Source organism: Uloborus diversus, chromosome 5 (genome assembly GCF_026930045.1).
Source record: "Uloborus diversus isolate 005 chromosome 5, Udiv.v.3.1, whole genome shotgun sequence".
Taxonomy (NCBI): domain Eukaryota; kingdom Metazoa; phylum Arthropoda; class Arachnida; order Araneae; family Uloboridae; genus Uloborus; species Uloborus diversus.
The window spans coordinates 112,198,340-112,215,235 of NC_072735.1; the positions used below are offsets into that span (position 1 = coordinate 112,198,340).

The window sequence follows — 16,896 nt, forward strand, 5'->3', positions numbered from 1 at the left end:
AATAAAACAAAGCACAGTAATTTATAGGTAAAAAACATGTTATGTATAAATAAAAAAAGTCTGTTGATAAAAATATACTAATTAAAATATTAACAATAATATCATAAGAATAAATGAAGATGTGAGCAATGTTTTTCAGCTGATATATCGCGTTTTTTTCAAGTAACTTAATTATTCAGCATTTATTATTTGCTGAACACTGCACATTACTTGTAATTTGTTCTCATTTATTTGCATTATTATCTTTTATCACGTGAGATAAAAACTTATCCATGGCTATGCATAGGTGAGTAGTACAATTTTTGTTATAAATCTGCAAGGCAGGTTAAAACCCAAGAATAGTCTGCAATACAAACCAACATTATATTTGTCATAAAAGTTATTGGAAATCCGCCCAAGTTTTTCATTAACTATCATTCTGATTTGTCTATCTAATTGACTCACAGTAATTTTTTTTTCTCCTCTTGCTTTGATTTGAATTTGCTTAAACAACATTAGAAGCAAAATTGGACATAATGAATAATTTCAACAGGAAACTAAAGATTTTTAAACATCAAAATTTACTTTTTTTAAAAAGTTTAACAGATTTTTTGGAATGTACACCATGATATAATGTATTAAACCTGTAGAGACGAAATTATAAAACAAATTGGATGGAGCAAATAAATTTACAAGCAATAAAATAATTGTTTTGATAAAGATAGAAAACTTTTTGGAGAATCAAATGACCCCATTACAAAAAACATGCATTTTTCATATTAAGTTGGAGCTTTTTGAAAAAATAAATAAATAAATAAATAAATTAATTAATAAAAATTCAGAGAAATAGTAATTAACAGTTATAATATTAATAAAAACAAAACTTTGTGAATTAAAACCTCCAGGTTCTTGACGATTTCGTTTGGGCCTGGGTGGGTCGAAACTTTCCGGTCTTCTTCGTCTTCTAAGTATAAAATATATATAAAGAAATTTTAAGTAAGAAGATTAGAACAAATGAAAATAAAGAATACTAATACAAAAAACTTTTGTAAAAAGGAAAATAATACAATATAAATTCAACATCAATTTTAAAAACCCTACTACTTCTACAACATAAATAATAACTGTGATCTATTATTCTTACTATCTATAAAACACAATTATTGCTTTCTAGTAGGGATGCACAAATAAGTAAATTGGCCGCTTACCAATTAATCGGCTGTTGATAAATGGCCGATTAATGATCAAAATGATTATTTTTAATGCCACCAACTCCTATGTCACTTTTTTTTTTTTTTTTTTTTTTGACTTTAGAAATAGTTAACAGCTTATTTCTGAGAGACAATTTTTCTCCTCTCCTAATTTTCCACAAATTAAATTCAAAATTTCATGCAATTTCTTTCCACCAATTTTCATGTTAATGTTAATAAAATCACATAATGTTAGCCAGACAATTTAAAATAATAGGGGCAGCTTGTGGTCAGCACGTAAATTTAGGAGCATTTTTTAATTTAAATTTATTTTTAAATTGTTAGTAGCTATTTAATCCAAGTTTTTTTTTTCATTAGTTTTGTAAAAAAAAAATATGTATAAAAAAATATAAAAAAAGTAAAGCATGTATATATATTTTTTTTACATCAAATAATATATATATATATATATATATATATATTTTTTTTTTGTTGAAGCAAAAATTAATAATTTAAACAGTAAGTTGTATGATATAATCATACATATAGAAACGAGGAACAACATAACTGAAACAATAATCAAGTTGTATCACCAAAAGCTAAGGTAAGGGTATCATCATAAACTTTAGGAAATGATCCTGATTTTCTGTAAGAAATAAAATAAAAGAGTCAGGGGGGGGGGGAGGTTCCAGTGGGATCATATACACATTTGTTTATTTCTGTCCTTCAAAAATAAATAGCATAAAAATAAAATGTAGTTGCAAGGCAGGTGGTATGAAAAGTCTAATGGAGGCAGGGGAGGGGGGGGGGGGAATAATTTTTTCATTCCAATTTAAATGTCCTACAACTTAATTAGTCTTTGTGTGTCATGTGAATTTCAGCTGTGAGAATTATTTTTTAATATTTCATTCAGTTTTACGCACTTTATAAACTTTGTTTTTACACTGTAGACTTTCATACTGCAGTTCTAAATAATGTTTGCAGCAAATTATGTTTATTTAATGTTCACATAAATGTATTCTTCTTAGTATCTCATAGTTCAAGGTATGCTTAAACTATTTTGAAAAACATTTTTTCTGCCGATTAACAGGCAATATTTAGCCGATTATAAATAACCAGCAAAGTGGCTGATTAATCTGTATTGCTGATAAATTGGTGCATCCCTACTTTCTAGAATGAAAAAGTAGACTCTGAACCAAAACAAATCTTCTTTTGAAATTTGTACATATATTCCTGTATTTAGAATTATTTTTTATACCTTCACTTCATTTTAAGGTGCACAATAACAATAAAGTATATGTTCATTTTTCAAACAAAGTTTTGAATGCAGAGGGGATAATATAGCAAAAATAGACACTGAAGCAAGACAGAAGAAAAATCATATTCTAAACACTCAATTATAGTTCACTTGATTTAAAATTTTACATTATGGTGGTACTTAAAGTATTATTTGGCTTTAATTTTTTCTAAACCAAATAAGATTGTGAAGCAATCTTTGGAGGTTGGTGAGCAGCAGAGAATGGAATCCTCAAGTAATAATAATAATAATGATGAATAATATGAACTTTCTACTAGAAAATTCTTTTGAAGAAGTGCCCTTTTGTCAGGTAGCACACTGCTTCATTTTCGACCAGGGGGAAAGTTTTACATTATTGTTCACGAAAAATTTATATTTGACAGCTACTTATTCATCACACAATTCTATTTTCCTTACATTTAAGATACGATTTGTCCCTTTGTCCCTTTAAACTCTGAAACATGTGCAAACAACTTTGATTGTTAATTTATCCTTAACATGCTGGATTTGAAAAACATCTTTGGCACTAAGGTAATCATTTACAAAGCATTAAACTATTTAAATCATTAAACATAACTTTGCAATAGTGAAAAACTACTTCAAGCGATAATATAAATTTCAGTTTGTTTTGCATTTCAAAGATTAAGAAAGTTAATGGGCAAAGTTGTGCCACACAAAGAAAAATTTCAGAATAATTCCACTTGATAAGATGCCGGAATTTAAAATTTTGAAGATCATACACTACAATGCAGCAGTAAAGAGTGCAAATGATATTACTTCTCTTATTAAATATTTCCACTTAAGATTGAATGTAAGATGCAGGTTAGGAAGTACATTATTTTTATTAGAAATTTAAATTAAAATTTATAACAGCTAGTCGAACGAAACTGTTTTAAATCTGTTCTGCATCATCAGCTAATAAGAAAGGTACAAATAATCATCACTTTTAAACTGAAAGATGTAAATTAATGGAAACAATTCAAAATATTGGAAGGAGGAAACAACCAAGCATTCAGGTAATTTTCCGGAGTCATTTAAAAAAGAAAAAGAGTTACGACACAATTGCAAGTAAAACTTGCCATACTTTTACTTGCTCAGCACTATATTAGTTTTTTCATGTAGTTAGCTCCAAAAGAATGCCAACGATAGCTTGGAAATTGAGCATGATACAATGGCAAACTCCTTAATAAGCATTTAGCAAATAATGTCTCAACAAATAATGAATGAACCCCATGGAATGTTTTACATATAAACAACTTGCTACCGCACAATGCAACACAGTCTCTCATAACATTTAAGAAGAAAAGAAGAAACTGAAATTATGTGAATTCAAAATACATTTAGATTAACTTTTAAAACACAGCCAACATTTATTAATGAATAGATGAGATTTAAAAAGAAAACAAAATGAAGAATTTTTCATCTCCTGGATGCCACTGAATCATAAATGAAGCATAGGATTTCATGAGGAATAATTAATTTCAAAAAACAGTAATTAGTGATACTTTACTGAAATGTACATAATATTTATGTTTCAAATCATCATTATGAGAAATATGGGTATCATCAAATAAATGTTAGGAAACTGAAAATTAATTCATACGAATGTAATACATTAACCAGATTTTAGTATCAGATATTCATAAACGAGATTTGATTCAAAGAAAAAAACTTTTAAATGGTAGCAAAATTAAATTTACAGGACAAAAAAGTACGATTATATTTTACTGCAAGGAAAAAATAATATTGTTTAAATTTTAAAATTCAAAACAATACAACATTCACAAGTACTAAGTTAACAACCGATACTAAAGTTTTGAACACATACAAAAAGGTAACAAGGCAATAGTAATGTAATATCCTCCCATGAAATGCAACGTTTTACAAGAATTTTAGGAAATTAAGAACTTTTTAAATCATTAAATACAGCTCAGATGAAAAAGGATCTTAAATAGATCAAACTAATCAAAACATAATTTGCATCATGAACGTGTTCATTCACCTGAATCTTTCAAAGACAAAGAACTGCACCAATGAGCATCGACCTGATGCAAAACATTTTCTGTCTAATTTTGTGCAACAGTGCTGCTAAAAATTTTTGGTGTGTAATGTTCAAAAAATTAAAAAGGGTAGTAAACAATAAATGAAGGAGCAAGGGTTTAAAAAGAAGAGGCTAAGGTCAATAGCGCATTCTTTCATAAGAATTAAGAAAATGAAATTTCCAGCTAGGAAGTTGGTATTTTCTGAAACAAAGCTGTGTTAATTCATTATAATTTTCAAGAGATATTGAAAAAAAAAAAAAAAAAAAAAAAAAAAAAACGAATCAAAAGTTTCTAGAAATATGTATCAAGAAAAAAGAGAGAAAGAATTAGTAAATGGAAATGTAATCAACCAAACACAGTAATTTACTAAAGATTCAAGAAAAGAAGCTTAGCACTTCACCTTCAGTTAAACAGAAAGAATGAATTTTCTGCAGGTACCATGAGAGTTTCTTGAAATGCATATAATGAAAATGTCAAAAATTTTATTTACTGAAATTTTGATACATAAATGCTTAATAGTTACAATAATAGTGTACTTTATCAGTAACAGCAAAAATCTTTAATTTTTCCTATTTCAATATTAGTTTATTTCGTGGTCAAAGTTATGCATTCACTGTTACTTAGATACTGCAACAAATATAAATTTTCCTCTTTCAATTTCAACGTGCTACTCAATTACATGACAGGAAAAACCAGAAGAAAGAGCAATTCAATGCATTTAACACAGTTTATTTTATCTACGCACTTTGGTTGTCATTGGTGCTCTTGAAACCTTGCTTCTGACCGTTGTCTCAGAATTTTTGGATCCTACCTGGTATGATTACTTTTATACATAAGTAGGCATACTAACTTTAAAATGCAAAACAACAAATTTCCCCAATAAATCTTAAATGATATTGCATCTATAAAGTTTAAGCATTTTTTTTTACCAAGAGAGGCCGGATACATGCACAGCTTGTGCAAATTTTACACAAAATGCGGCGGTATTACAGCCTTGTGCGAATAGCTTTTACTGTATCTATATTTCTTCTTCATTCAATTTTTAACTTTAATTTCATTGGCTGCTTAAGAATTAACTTTAATATGAAGATTTTAAGATTAATTGAATTTATTGAGTGTTGTTACTAAGAAATCATATAGGGGAGGGAGGCCCAAAGCTGGTAGGTTATCAAATATTATTCAAAAGTTGTAGTTTTTGGATTTTTATCGCAACAATATTGGTTTTATTTCCTGGCAGGGTCCAGGGGGCCTAAAGCGGGTAAGCGTAACTAATTGTGATTTGGTACATTTTACCAATCAAATATGAACTTACAAATGATTGAATTAATTGTCTAGCTAACTGCCATTATAAAAAAAAATGTACCAAAAATTTTCTTGTCCAATTTAAATTGGAAATTTAAGTCTGCACATTCTTTTATAAAACATAAAGAAATAACGGACTAAATTAATGGACTAACTAATTGCCATCATAAAAATTAACTTTTTGAAGCTATACTTATCCTATTGAAATAGAAAATCGAAGTCAGCAGATTTGTCAAGAAATTATATATTGGTACAATTAGTACCCTAACATAAATACATGATTAAGTCTTATACTCCCTTTGCCCGAAGGCACGTTTTTTACTTCAATAATTATAACCTTAAATTTAAAAAAGAAACAAACAAACTGGAACAATTGAACGCGGATGAGGACAGAATAGCGTAATATTATTGACATTAAAAAAAAAACTGGTCTTCGACTAATCACAAGTTGTAATCTTCAGTTTTTTTAGATACATCCTTTTTCTTATTTTAAGCTTGGTCACGCCATGCCGTTTCACTGTTGCTTCGCTATGACTGATTGAAACTGAGGGGTGTTCAGGTTAAGTAAACACGACATACGAATACATTGCAGCTTGCACTCCATACGATGGCATACGAATGCCAACGTGCTTTGAACCACCCTCTCCTACTTATATTATTTCATACATTTTAGTGAGAACCAAGCTTATAGACATAGTCTTCAGATTTAAAAAAACTGATACATTTTCCCAAATTGTTCAAGGGATACCTACCTTTTACTATTTAACTGAGATTGGAGTAAAAACTATTATTATTTTTATTTGAAAGTGATTACTGTATAAATGTTATACTCAACATAATCATTTGCTGACAGTTGCTATTAGTTCAAGAAAGTTAAAAAAACAAGCAAACTGGCTGGTTGGTGGAATAAGCTATTACAGAAAGTGAAAGTTCGAAAAATGAAGAAGCCAGCTAGTTGACAATGGTGCTGTTTTTTTCTTAGAAGGTCTATATATGTAAATCGAAAAAAAATTTGTAGTCAGTTTTTTTTAATGTAACAAGAGTAAGTGAAAATTAGAGGAAAAAAAAAAGAAGTCCAGAGTCGGAATGTTTTTCAACGACTCTGACTCCTTTACCCCAAAATCAAACTCCGACTCCTCATTCCTGATAAAAACTATACAGTGAAACCTGTGTATAACGATACTGTCTACAACAATAACCTGGGTATAAAAATATTTCTTTTTGGCCCCAGCAAAATGTCAGCATGAATCATCTGTCTATAATGATAACCTGTCTATTACGATATTTTTTAAGGTCCCAACAGTATCGTTGTCGACAGGTTTTACTGTATTTTATTTTATAACTTAAAAGAAATAGGTACAGGAAAATGTGTTAAAAGAAATGGATGTGTGGTAGAGATTATACTACTTAGATGCAACTTTTTAGAAAAATTAATATTTTTATGAATTTTTAAGACGCTTTTTTTGTACATGTATTATTAATTTATATCTTAATTTTATTCAAAATGTGAAATAATTATTAAAATAAGAAATAAAAAAAGTCAATTGAAAGTAATATAGGTTAAAACAACTTCCGTTTCGCAAAACAATTAAAAAATTTACAGGATGCACAAGAATTGAAAGTTAAAGCACAGCAAGCAAATTTTGGGAATTATCAAGAATTCTTTACCCTGTTTTACTTATTTGCTTCTTTTTATCGTTCAAAAACAAAAGAAGAATGAAACTGCTCTTTTTTTTCTTGTATTGAATGTTTTTGGATAATGAAATCGCATTTTTGGCTAAAAAATCGCATTTTGCCGTTTCGTATCGGGTTGTATTAGAAATTGAAAATTGGTGCAGTTTGTAGCAGATTTTCTACCCCTAGAGTAATATTCTGGCCCATTCAGACAATTCATACTCTATTTTCTTGATAAGAGACAAAATTGAAGTAGGCTTTTCAAGGAATGACAAAAACTGAAATTTTCTAAAGACTCTAGAACAGTTGAAATGAGTATTTAAAGCACTTCATTTTCACTTTCCAGAAGTTGATTGCAGTCTTGCAAAATGATTTTAACTTTGTAAGACAACCTTTTTTTAAGTTGAAAACAAATTTAATGAAATATTTCTCACAAACACACAAAACAAACTCTTTTTTTTTTCAATTACAAGTAGTGCAGAAAATGAAATAAAGTAGAGTAAGTGTTACATTTTTTCTCATGTTTAAGATATTAACAGTATGCAATAGAAGTAAGATAGAAACAAGGTGCCCCACCCCCAAAGAACAAGGACACACCCTCCTAAATAGTGCAAAGAGCCCCCCCCCCCCCCCCCCCCCGATTTCCAAAAAAAAAAAAAAAAAAACCTACAAACAACCCTTCTAAAAATTTTTATGCTGCAGTCCGTGCCATTACCTCCCTAAGGTGGGCACTCCTGTATGATCAAAATAAGCAATAATAAAATAACTTCCAAAATACTGAATTCAGTATTAAATAAATGGCAAGACGTGAAACGCATGTCTCATAATGAAAAGCAAAGAAAATAATGCTCAAGATTTGCAAGCTGATTTTGAATTAGGTAGTGAAACTATTTCAGGGTGGCGACAGGAATTGTGAAAAAAATTTCCCTGACTTTTCCCTGATTAAGTTCACCAAATTTCCCTGATTTACGTTACCAATCATACTGGTTTTCTTTCCTTGCTTTACTTGAAATCCATTGTATGTTTGTATAAAATGCAGTACTTTAAACATTTTAAGTTATGTAAAGTTGTTGAACTAAATATATATTTTAAAAAGATGCTACTTTTTTTAATAAAATGGTTAAAAAAAAAAACAATACAATTTTTTTTGGGTGGAGGGGGGGGGGGGGCGAATGACCTACATAACAGTATATTAAATTTTAATACAATGGAAAGATTATAGAAAATTAAAAAAAAAAAAACTTTACTTCCAGAAACCACTTAGCATATGAATTTAAATAACTATTAAAATTGCTTTTAAAAACATATGTATTTATGATAGTTCAAAATAATTTCAATTACTTTTTAGTTCTAAGCTTTCAAACAGTATAATAATTGCTGCAAGAATAACAAGTAATAGTGAAAGAGTAGAAGTAATGTAGTTATTCTTAACTAATTGACATATTTATGCAAAACAGATGAAACCATTGGACAACCATTCATAGGGAGCTTTTCTCTAATCAAGAACATAGGCTTTAATGAATGAATACAGCATTTTAGCAATAAAAAAATAAAGATATTTTCTTAAGTACACAAGTTAACTCTATTTCAAATGATTTCAGTACGTCTTGAGAAAAAAAATCTTAGATTGCTTTTGTAACAAACAACTTGGAAATGTAAGGGGGGAAAAAGGAAAAAAAAAGCAATTGGTTAATTTCAAAATATATAAAAGAATACAACTTGGTTATAAAATTGAAGAATCACTAAAGTCTGAAGAAAAGAAAACCTTTATAACCTGCGATGACAACAAATAGTATAACGGCAAAAAACAAAGTTTTTTTAATTGAAAGTTTTATTTTAGCACTTAAATTAAAAACGGGAAGAAGTAATAACTTTTAAGTTTTTATAGTATTAATTAAAAAATCAAAAATTTCTTCTTGAAATTGTGATTATAGTACGCTAATTACTTCGAGACAATGAAATAAAGGCAAAGAAGCTAAGGCATAATTGAAGGCTTCCTCTTTGCCTGTATGGTAGTTTATTTTACGTAGCATTGAAAGCGTAGAAGGAAATTTCAAGCTAGGTAAAATAAACAACTAACAGACACAAAAGCAATCTTAGGAAGTTCATCCTGTGGTTAATAAGTAAGATTCAATACTTTGACGTTGAGGAAAAAAGATGCACAAATATGCGGCAGTGTATAATCGCACCTCATTAATTTTACTTTTTTTTTGAACAGATAATTGGCGGAAAATGTGTAGGGATTTAAGAATACATAATTTTGTAAAGCAAAAAAAAATTTTTTTTCTTCAAAAAATCAATTTTCTCTGATTTTTTGTTATTTTTTTCAAAATTTCCTGATATTTCCCTGATTAAATAAAGTTCCCTGACTTTTCCCTGATCTGTCGCCACCCTGTATTTATCGACTGCCAACCATTGTTCTAGGAAAAGACATTGAACAATTACTTTTAGTACCAAAACATCAATAAGGAATAGAAGGTGTGATCACACTTCAGCAGTTCATGAAAAGGTTCTGGTTCAGAATAACATGCTTTTGGCTAATGTCATTAAAGAATGCCTAAAGTTTCGTTTTCAGAACTTCAACTCTGGAAAATTTCTAGGGAATTACTCCTATCCATACCATCATTTAGGATTGTCTAAAGTTGTATCTTTGGAAACTTTTATACTGAAAAGTGGAGGGAGAGTTCTTCAACTGCATCGCTTCTTTTAACTCTGACAAAGATGACCAACAATAGCGTTTTTAAGACTCTTTTAAGAATTTCTGGGGGAAGGCCCCTAAACCTCCAATTACTGGATTTGGTCTAAAATTCCTTTTTAACCCCTGACACACAAAGGAAGGGGGTTATAAGTTTGACGTGTCTGTGTATCTGTCTGTGGCACTCTAGCGCTTAAATGGATGGACCGATTTTGAAAAAAAAAAATTTGTTCGGAAGGAGAGCTGATCGAGAGTGTTCTCAGCAAGTTTGCATCTTTGAATGACATTGATTAACGAAGATATTAAATGAAAAGCTCTAAAAGGTTTTCTGCGATATTTGCAGTGAAAACAGCTAAAAATTTTAAGATTTAATACCAAAATAAAGAGAATTTTTTCCGCATCTGATAGAATGTGTTTGGAACTTCAAATTGTAACATATTTTTAAAGCAGATTTTAATAACGGCTAAGCCTTTCTTAACAGGATTGATAATCAAATTCATTGTTGGCCAACACGGAAATTAAAAGCAATGATTTAAAATGATATTTTTATCTCTTGCCAGTTTCTATTCAATAGCAAATAAGATAGTCAACATTGATTTTTTTCATAAGATAAGGCTTTTGAAAGGATTTTCAATTTTCCCTCTTGGTTCTATAGTTGCGACTCAGTTGGAGGTTTTTAAAATTTTTGATTTTATCATTGTTTTGACTTTAATTTCAAAAATTCGCAGATAAAAATTCCGAAACCTGTCCCTTCTTGTAATGTCATAAAAGATGGTCTTCAGTTGCTTTTGTGGCATATGGGGGCTGTGGAAGTGAATCGTGAGCAATGTGTCTGTAACGGGGTTTGATCAATGGACTTGTGAGGCTGGCCCAATATTTTACTGCTTAGCTAAAAGAACTTAAAGGCTCAGGGGCAAAGATGGGTTGAGTGCTCTCTGAATGTACGCCATGTAACTTGCAGGAATGAGAGTGGTCCGAGAGCAAAAAGGAGGAAATCCAAAAAAAAAAAAAAAAAATCGTAAAAGGGATGACATCCAAAAAAATTTCATGAAAAGAATGATATCAAAAACTGCATAAAAATAGAACCTGGAAGCTGCATCGTACTATTTCTTGCAAGAGTGTTTATTCCCAAATAAATCTAAATTTTGAAAAAGAGGCAACAATTTCTAACCCGAGTCCTTGAACAAAGGGTTGGGGGAGAGAGAGGTCAATCTAGGCTGCATCACACAATAGTGTCAACTTTTCACATTTTTTTTGGGAAAAATACATTTTTTCGTTAAAAACATTTGAGTTCATAGTGTTAAACGAGTGAGAACATAAATTTTAATATTAGGTCTGTTTGTAACGTAAAAATTTACAGAGAAAAATCTATAATTTCTTTATGTGGTAGAACATACTTTTCACAGTAAGAATTGAAAATAAATATATATGTATATAAACAATTGGTTATCTTTTTCTTTGCATTGGAACCCAAAATTTGTTTTTAAAAACTTCTTAATACGATTTTGGAATCAAAAGAACAACTTGGAGCTGCCTCATTTAATCATGATATCTCAAAACTTTTAACAGGCTGTACATTAGGGTGGGTCGATTTTAACCTTTTTTTGAAATCGAAAACGCCTGTGGTGGGAAAAGTTGTGTATTGGCATCAAATGCTCACATAAAAATTTTTTTGGAAATCAAAATATATTTAGATCCCCCGCCAGCCCCTTAAAGTTTGGTCAAATATGTAAAAATTGACATTTAAAAAAATTTTTGTAAAAAAATCTTATGTATAATATTTTTAAATCGACTGTGGTGGGAAAAGTTGTGTATTGACATCTTATGCTCATTAAAAATTTTTTTTGATAATTAAAATATATTTATACCTTCTGCCAAGTTCCTAAATTTTCGCTAAATAGACTTTTTTTAAAACTTTTTTTTCATTTGTTATGTATTTTTGTTTTAATCACCTGTGGTGTAAATAGTAAATAGTAAGACCCTTTGTTTGTAAACAAAATAATTATCATATCATATTACATGTACCACCCCTGCCGGGAATCTGAAATTGCGCGTTTTGCCTTTTTTCTTTGCTCCTTCTGCTTAGTTTTAACTGTCAAAGAGACAGACGGTGTGATTCCTTTGAATGTTTATTTTTCTTCTTCTCTGTGATATAATGAAACTATTTAAATCACCCACAACCAGTCTGAAAAATGGGCCTGTTCTTGGCACTTAGCCAAGCATATATGAACCAAATAGAAATCGTAATGAGAAACTCAGAGCGGAAGAATTGGTACAGCGAATGAAGTGTTATCAAATTTATTAGACTATTTAAAAACAACCCAAGTATCTACTGTGGATTTAATTGCAGTAGGACCAGACGGAACAGCAGTCAATACTGGTGTGAAAGGTGTTGTAATAAGACTGTTTGAGCTGCATTTAAAAAGGCCGTTGCAGTGGCTCATATGTCAACTGCACGTCAATGAGCTACCTTTACGCTATCTGTTACGGCATCTTGATGGAAGCACTACAGGTCCTTTTACATATAATGGTCCTATAGGGAAGCTTCTTGGCACATGTAAGCAGCTACCAATTGTCAACTTTAAAAAAAATCGCTTTTGATTTGTCAACAATTGATACAGACGGACTTGGCACTGACCAAAAATACTTGTATCAAATATGTCAAGCAATATGTTCAGGAAATTGTTCAACATCACTGTCCACCAAATCGCCAGGAAAGCTATCTCATGCTAGGTGGCTTACAACAGCAAACAGAGTACTTTGTTTGTATGTTGGTACAAAAGAGTCATCGCTGGAAATAGGGACTATTGTAGAATACATTATAAAAGTGTATGCAAAAGTTTGGTTTTTGATTAAAATTGAGCCTTCATGCACAGCATCTTTAGGAAGTTATCCACTACTCAAGATATCTTAGCGAGTTATTAGTTTTTTGGTCATCCAGAAAACCTGCTGATAGCCATGATCAACGGTGCGCGATCTCAGTAAGGAAATTAGGCTACAGAACAATCCTGAAGGCCCGAACTCTTACTAATGAAACTGTTCGTGATTTTGTCATTGCGATTAAAAATACACTGCTTGACAATTGCTAAGGAACAAGTGATTTATGCAAATTTGTACCTCAACCACCTGGTCAATAGAAATAAATTCAAGTTCATATGGCGTGGTAGACCAAGACTCGTTATCTGTGTAAAAGACAGTGCATACACGCTCAAGATTCGTAAGAAAACTCAACCTGTTTGGTTTTTAACAAAAATATTGCTAGATGTTAAAAAGGTTTTTCGCTGAAATTCTGTTTGGTTCTTGAAATACTTCAGAGTAAAATGTCAGCAAGACATCATTTGAGTATCTACGATCGTGGACGAGCGGTTGGACGACTGGAAGCAGGTCAAAGTGTCACCACTGTGGCTGCTGCAATGGGTGTATAAAAAAGTGCCATCTCCCGATTAAAGACGGCCGCTGAAGGTGGAGATGTTTTGCAAAAGCATGCCGGGGGTCGTGGTAGGAGCACCACACCTTCAGAGGATCGCTATGTAGCCCTCGTGGAGAAAAGGAACAGAAATTTCACATTTGGACAGATAGCTGCAAATCTAACAACCGCTACCGGTACGCGTGTTTCTGCAAGAACCATCTCACGGCGAGTAAATAATTTCGGTTTGTATGCACGGAAGCCCGTACGTTGCATCCAAGTTCAACCACGCCATCGTCGAGAGAGATTACGCTGGTGTAAGGAACATGTTGGTGGGATTGCCAAAATTGGTCTAGAGTGATGTTCTGATGAATGTCTTCTGACGAATCTCGTTTCAGTGTGACAAGTGATTCTGGTCACCAACAACTGTGGAGAGAACGTTGAACACGTTATGCACAAAAATTTGTTTGTGAACGTGATCTGTACAGCCCAGGCGTCATGGTGTGGGCAGGCATCATGCACGATGGCAGAACACTGCTTCACATTTTTGAATAAGAAAGCGATACGTCGCAAATGTATTGAAGAGATGTTATGCTGGACCATGTTCGTGTTTTTAGGGGGGGCTGTAGGTCCAGACTTACTCTTTACGGACGACGATACACTGCCACACTGGAGCATTGAACTGTCAGACACACTGCAAAGTGAAAACATTCTCCGTATGCAGTGGCCTGCTTACTTTCCTGACTTAAATCAAATTGAACTTGCATGGGAGGCTCTTGGCAGACCTGTTGCGCGAAGAGCCGTCCCTCCCAGAACAGTACAAGAATTCAAATCCGCATTGAGAGAGGAGTGGGAAAACATCCTCTAAGCACTCTTCAACAATTAGTGGGGAGTATGGAAAACAGATGTAAATTGTGCATCAGTATCCCTGGTAATCATACATCATATTAAGGTACTCATGTCTCCATCATTCTGACCTAGATCATTTTTTTGTGGTTGAATGAAAATCATTTGAGTAGGATTTTTTTTTATTTTTAAGTTTTTACTTCATTGATGCAGTAATATCTGTATTATTCTGTACTTATAATAAAGGCACATCCTCCCTACTAACTATATATTTCGTTCTGATTCTTAAGTCATTATCTATTCTTAACTATTTCAAAAAAAAAAAAATGTAATTGTTCCTTAGCAATTGTCAAGCAGTGTATTATACATAAGATTTTTTAAAAATAAATTAAAAAATGTCAATTTTTACATATTTGGCCAAACCAATACACAACTTTTCCCACCACAGGCGTTTTCGATTTCAAAAAAAAAAGTCAAAATTGACCCACCCTACTGTACATCCTAAACCATTTGAGATTCACCATAAATATTTTTTACACTTTCTTAAATATACAAAAAAAGTAACCGTGCCAAGTTTCAATAAAAATCGAGACTGTGGGTGCTAAGCCACATTTTTTGATTGACTTTTGCATTTTTTCTAAAATAAATTAAAGAAATAAAAATATTATTGAAATGATGAAGAAAATAAGCAAATATAAAGTAGCATATAGTAAAAAACCGCCCAACATTAAAAATGATTGAAATACTTGCAGGATGCAAAAAGATTGAAATCTCAAACGAGGCATGCAACTTTCGGCGCAGCACGTGTTTGACGTTGTTGGCATGATTCTAAAACATACATTTTCGGTAGATATCGCGGAGGATGAAGATTCGAGGGGAAAAATAGAAAGAATAAGAAATCAGAGACCAAAAATTTTTTAAAAATCGTATTTTTCTTCGTTTTTTGAGAAAAATAAGGCTTGAAAGAGGCAAAAAAAGGAGGAAAGGGAGGAAAAGTTTTAAAAACCAACAGGAAAAGCAGGAATTCCGGCAAAAGCCGGAAAAATCTCATCCCTGAACTTGCCTAACTGATGGCGCAAAGAAGCGATATTTGAATCAGGTGTGGCACCAAGAAGCTAGGCGTTTGGGTGGTAAGCAACGAGACTCCAATTGCAGCTTGTTGATGTGGGGCCTGTTGCCGCGTAACATGGCGCCATTTGTTCAGCAGCAGAGCACCAACATGTGGTGTACGGATGTGGTAGCATATAGCAGAGTGAACAAAGCAACTTTACTGATAGGACAAATTAATCTCAAGGCTGGAGGGTAAAGGGCTAACTGCTCTCTCAATGTACGGCAAATGTTTTTAGGACTTCAATTTCGAAAAATTTCCGGAGAAGTGCCCTCAAGTCCTACTCCTACCTACCAAAATGATCAAAATCGTCAAAAGCTGTGTTTTAGGCCCTTTAATATGAAAATATTTCTAGGGGAAACTTCTGAAACCCATTCTGAAACCTAATGTCACCATAGATGGCGCACAATTGCAATTTAACCCGGGAGAACTCGCATCGGTTCTCTCAAGCCCGGTCATTACAAAACTACGCTGCAAAAAATCACCCCTTCAACGGAAATGAATGAGGTCCACAGTAGATGTGTTCAAGGTGACCTACATACTGACCACATGCTTTTCAGGAATGTACATACCCCCTTTTCCCCAGAAAATTCCAGTTCGGGTCTTAGAGGCCCAGAGCAAGCGCTCACGCTTTTCATTCCAGATTGTGAATGTAAAGGAAGAGCTTGTGAAATACATTGCTATTTAAGCTACAAAGATGAAATGAAGAGGTTGCAGACCTTATAAGTGGAGGTTTCAGCTGATGAGAACTCCCTTAACGAAGATGATGAAGAAGAAGTTGACACAGAACGGTATAGCGATCACCAGTCATGCTCAGAAGAAGATCTAGATTCATGTATCACAAAACTTTCTTAAACCTTACTTTTTAAAACATATTTTAGGGGCTGTTTATCTATTTAGAATACAGTGTTGAAAACACAATTTCTTTTCTATTTTGCAAACTCAATTTACTGAAATAACCACTTCGGGCCTACGGAGCTCCTAGCGAGCTTTCGCGTGACAAAAAGTACCGAAAGTTCTCCCAGGTTAAGACTTCCTTTCCAAAGTTTTTTTGGGAAAAAGCCTTCGAACCGCCCTTTTCCAAGCATTATTAAAGATTGTCTGACATTGTATTTTGGAATTCCAATATCGTAATTTAACTGAATCCTATCTCTTCCCTTCATGTCACCAAAGAGGACCGACAACCGCATTGTTGCAGTTTCAATTTCAAAAAATTTCGGCAGAAGAGTCTCAAGATCTCTCTTCCTCCATATACCACCAAAGATAGCCAAAAACTGTTTTTAGAGTAAAATTTTTGGTTGAGAGCCCAGTGTTGAATCTTAAATTTTTCTGAGACGAGGCAAAAACTTGATACTGG

At 32.2% G+C, this 16,896-nt stretch overlaps 1 protein-coding gene across 3 annotated transcripts in view; it reads right to left on the reverse strand.

Annotated features, from left to right (window-relative positions):
* LOC129221946 (YTH domain-containing protein 1-like) overlaps nucleotides 1–16,896 on the reverse strand; it is a 121,041-nt gene that overhangs the window by 20,637 nt on the left and 83,508 nt on the right. For all 3 annotated transcript variants that reach the window (XM_054856337.1, XM_054856335.1, XM_054856338.1), the window contains one exon: nucleotides 879–943. In XM_054856337.1, coding sequence (XP_054712312.1) covers nucleotides 879–943 — 65 coding nt within the window. The remainder of the gene's footprint in view (nucleotides 1–878; nucleotides 944–16,896) is intronic.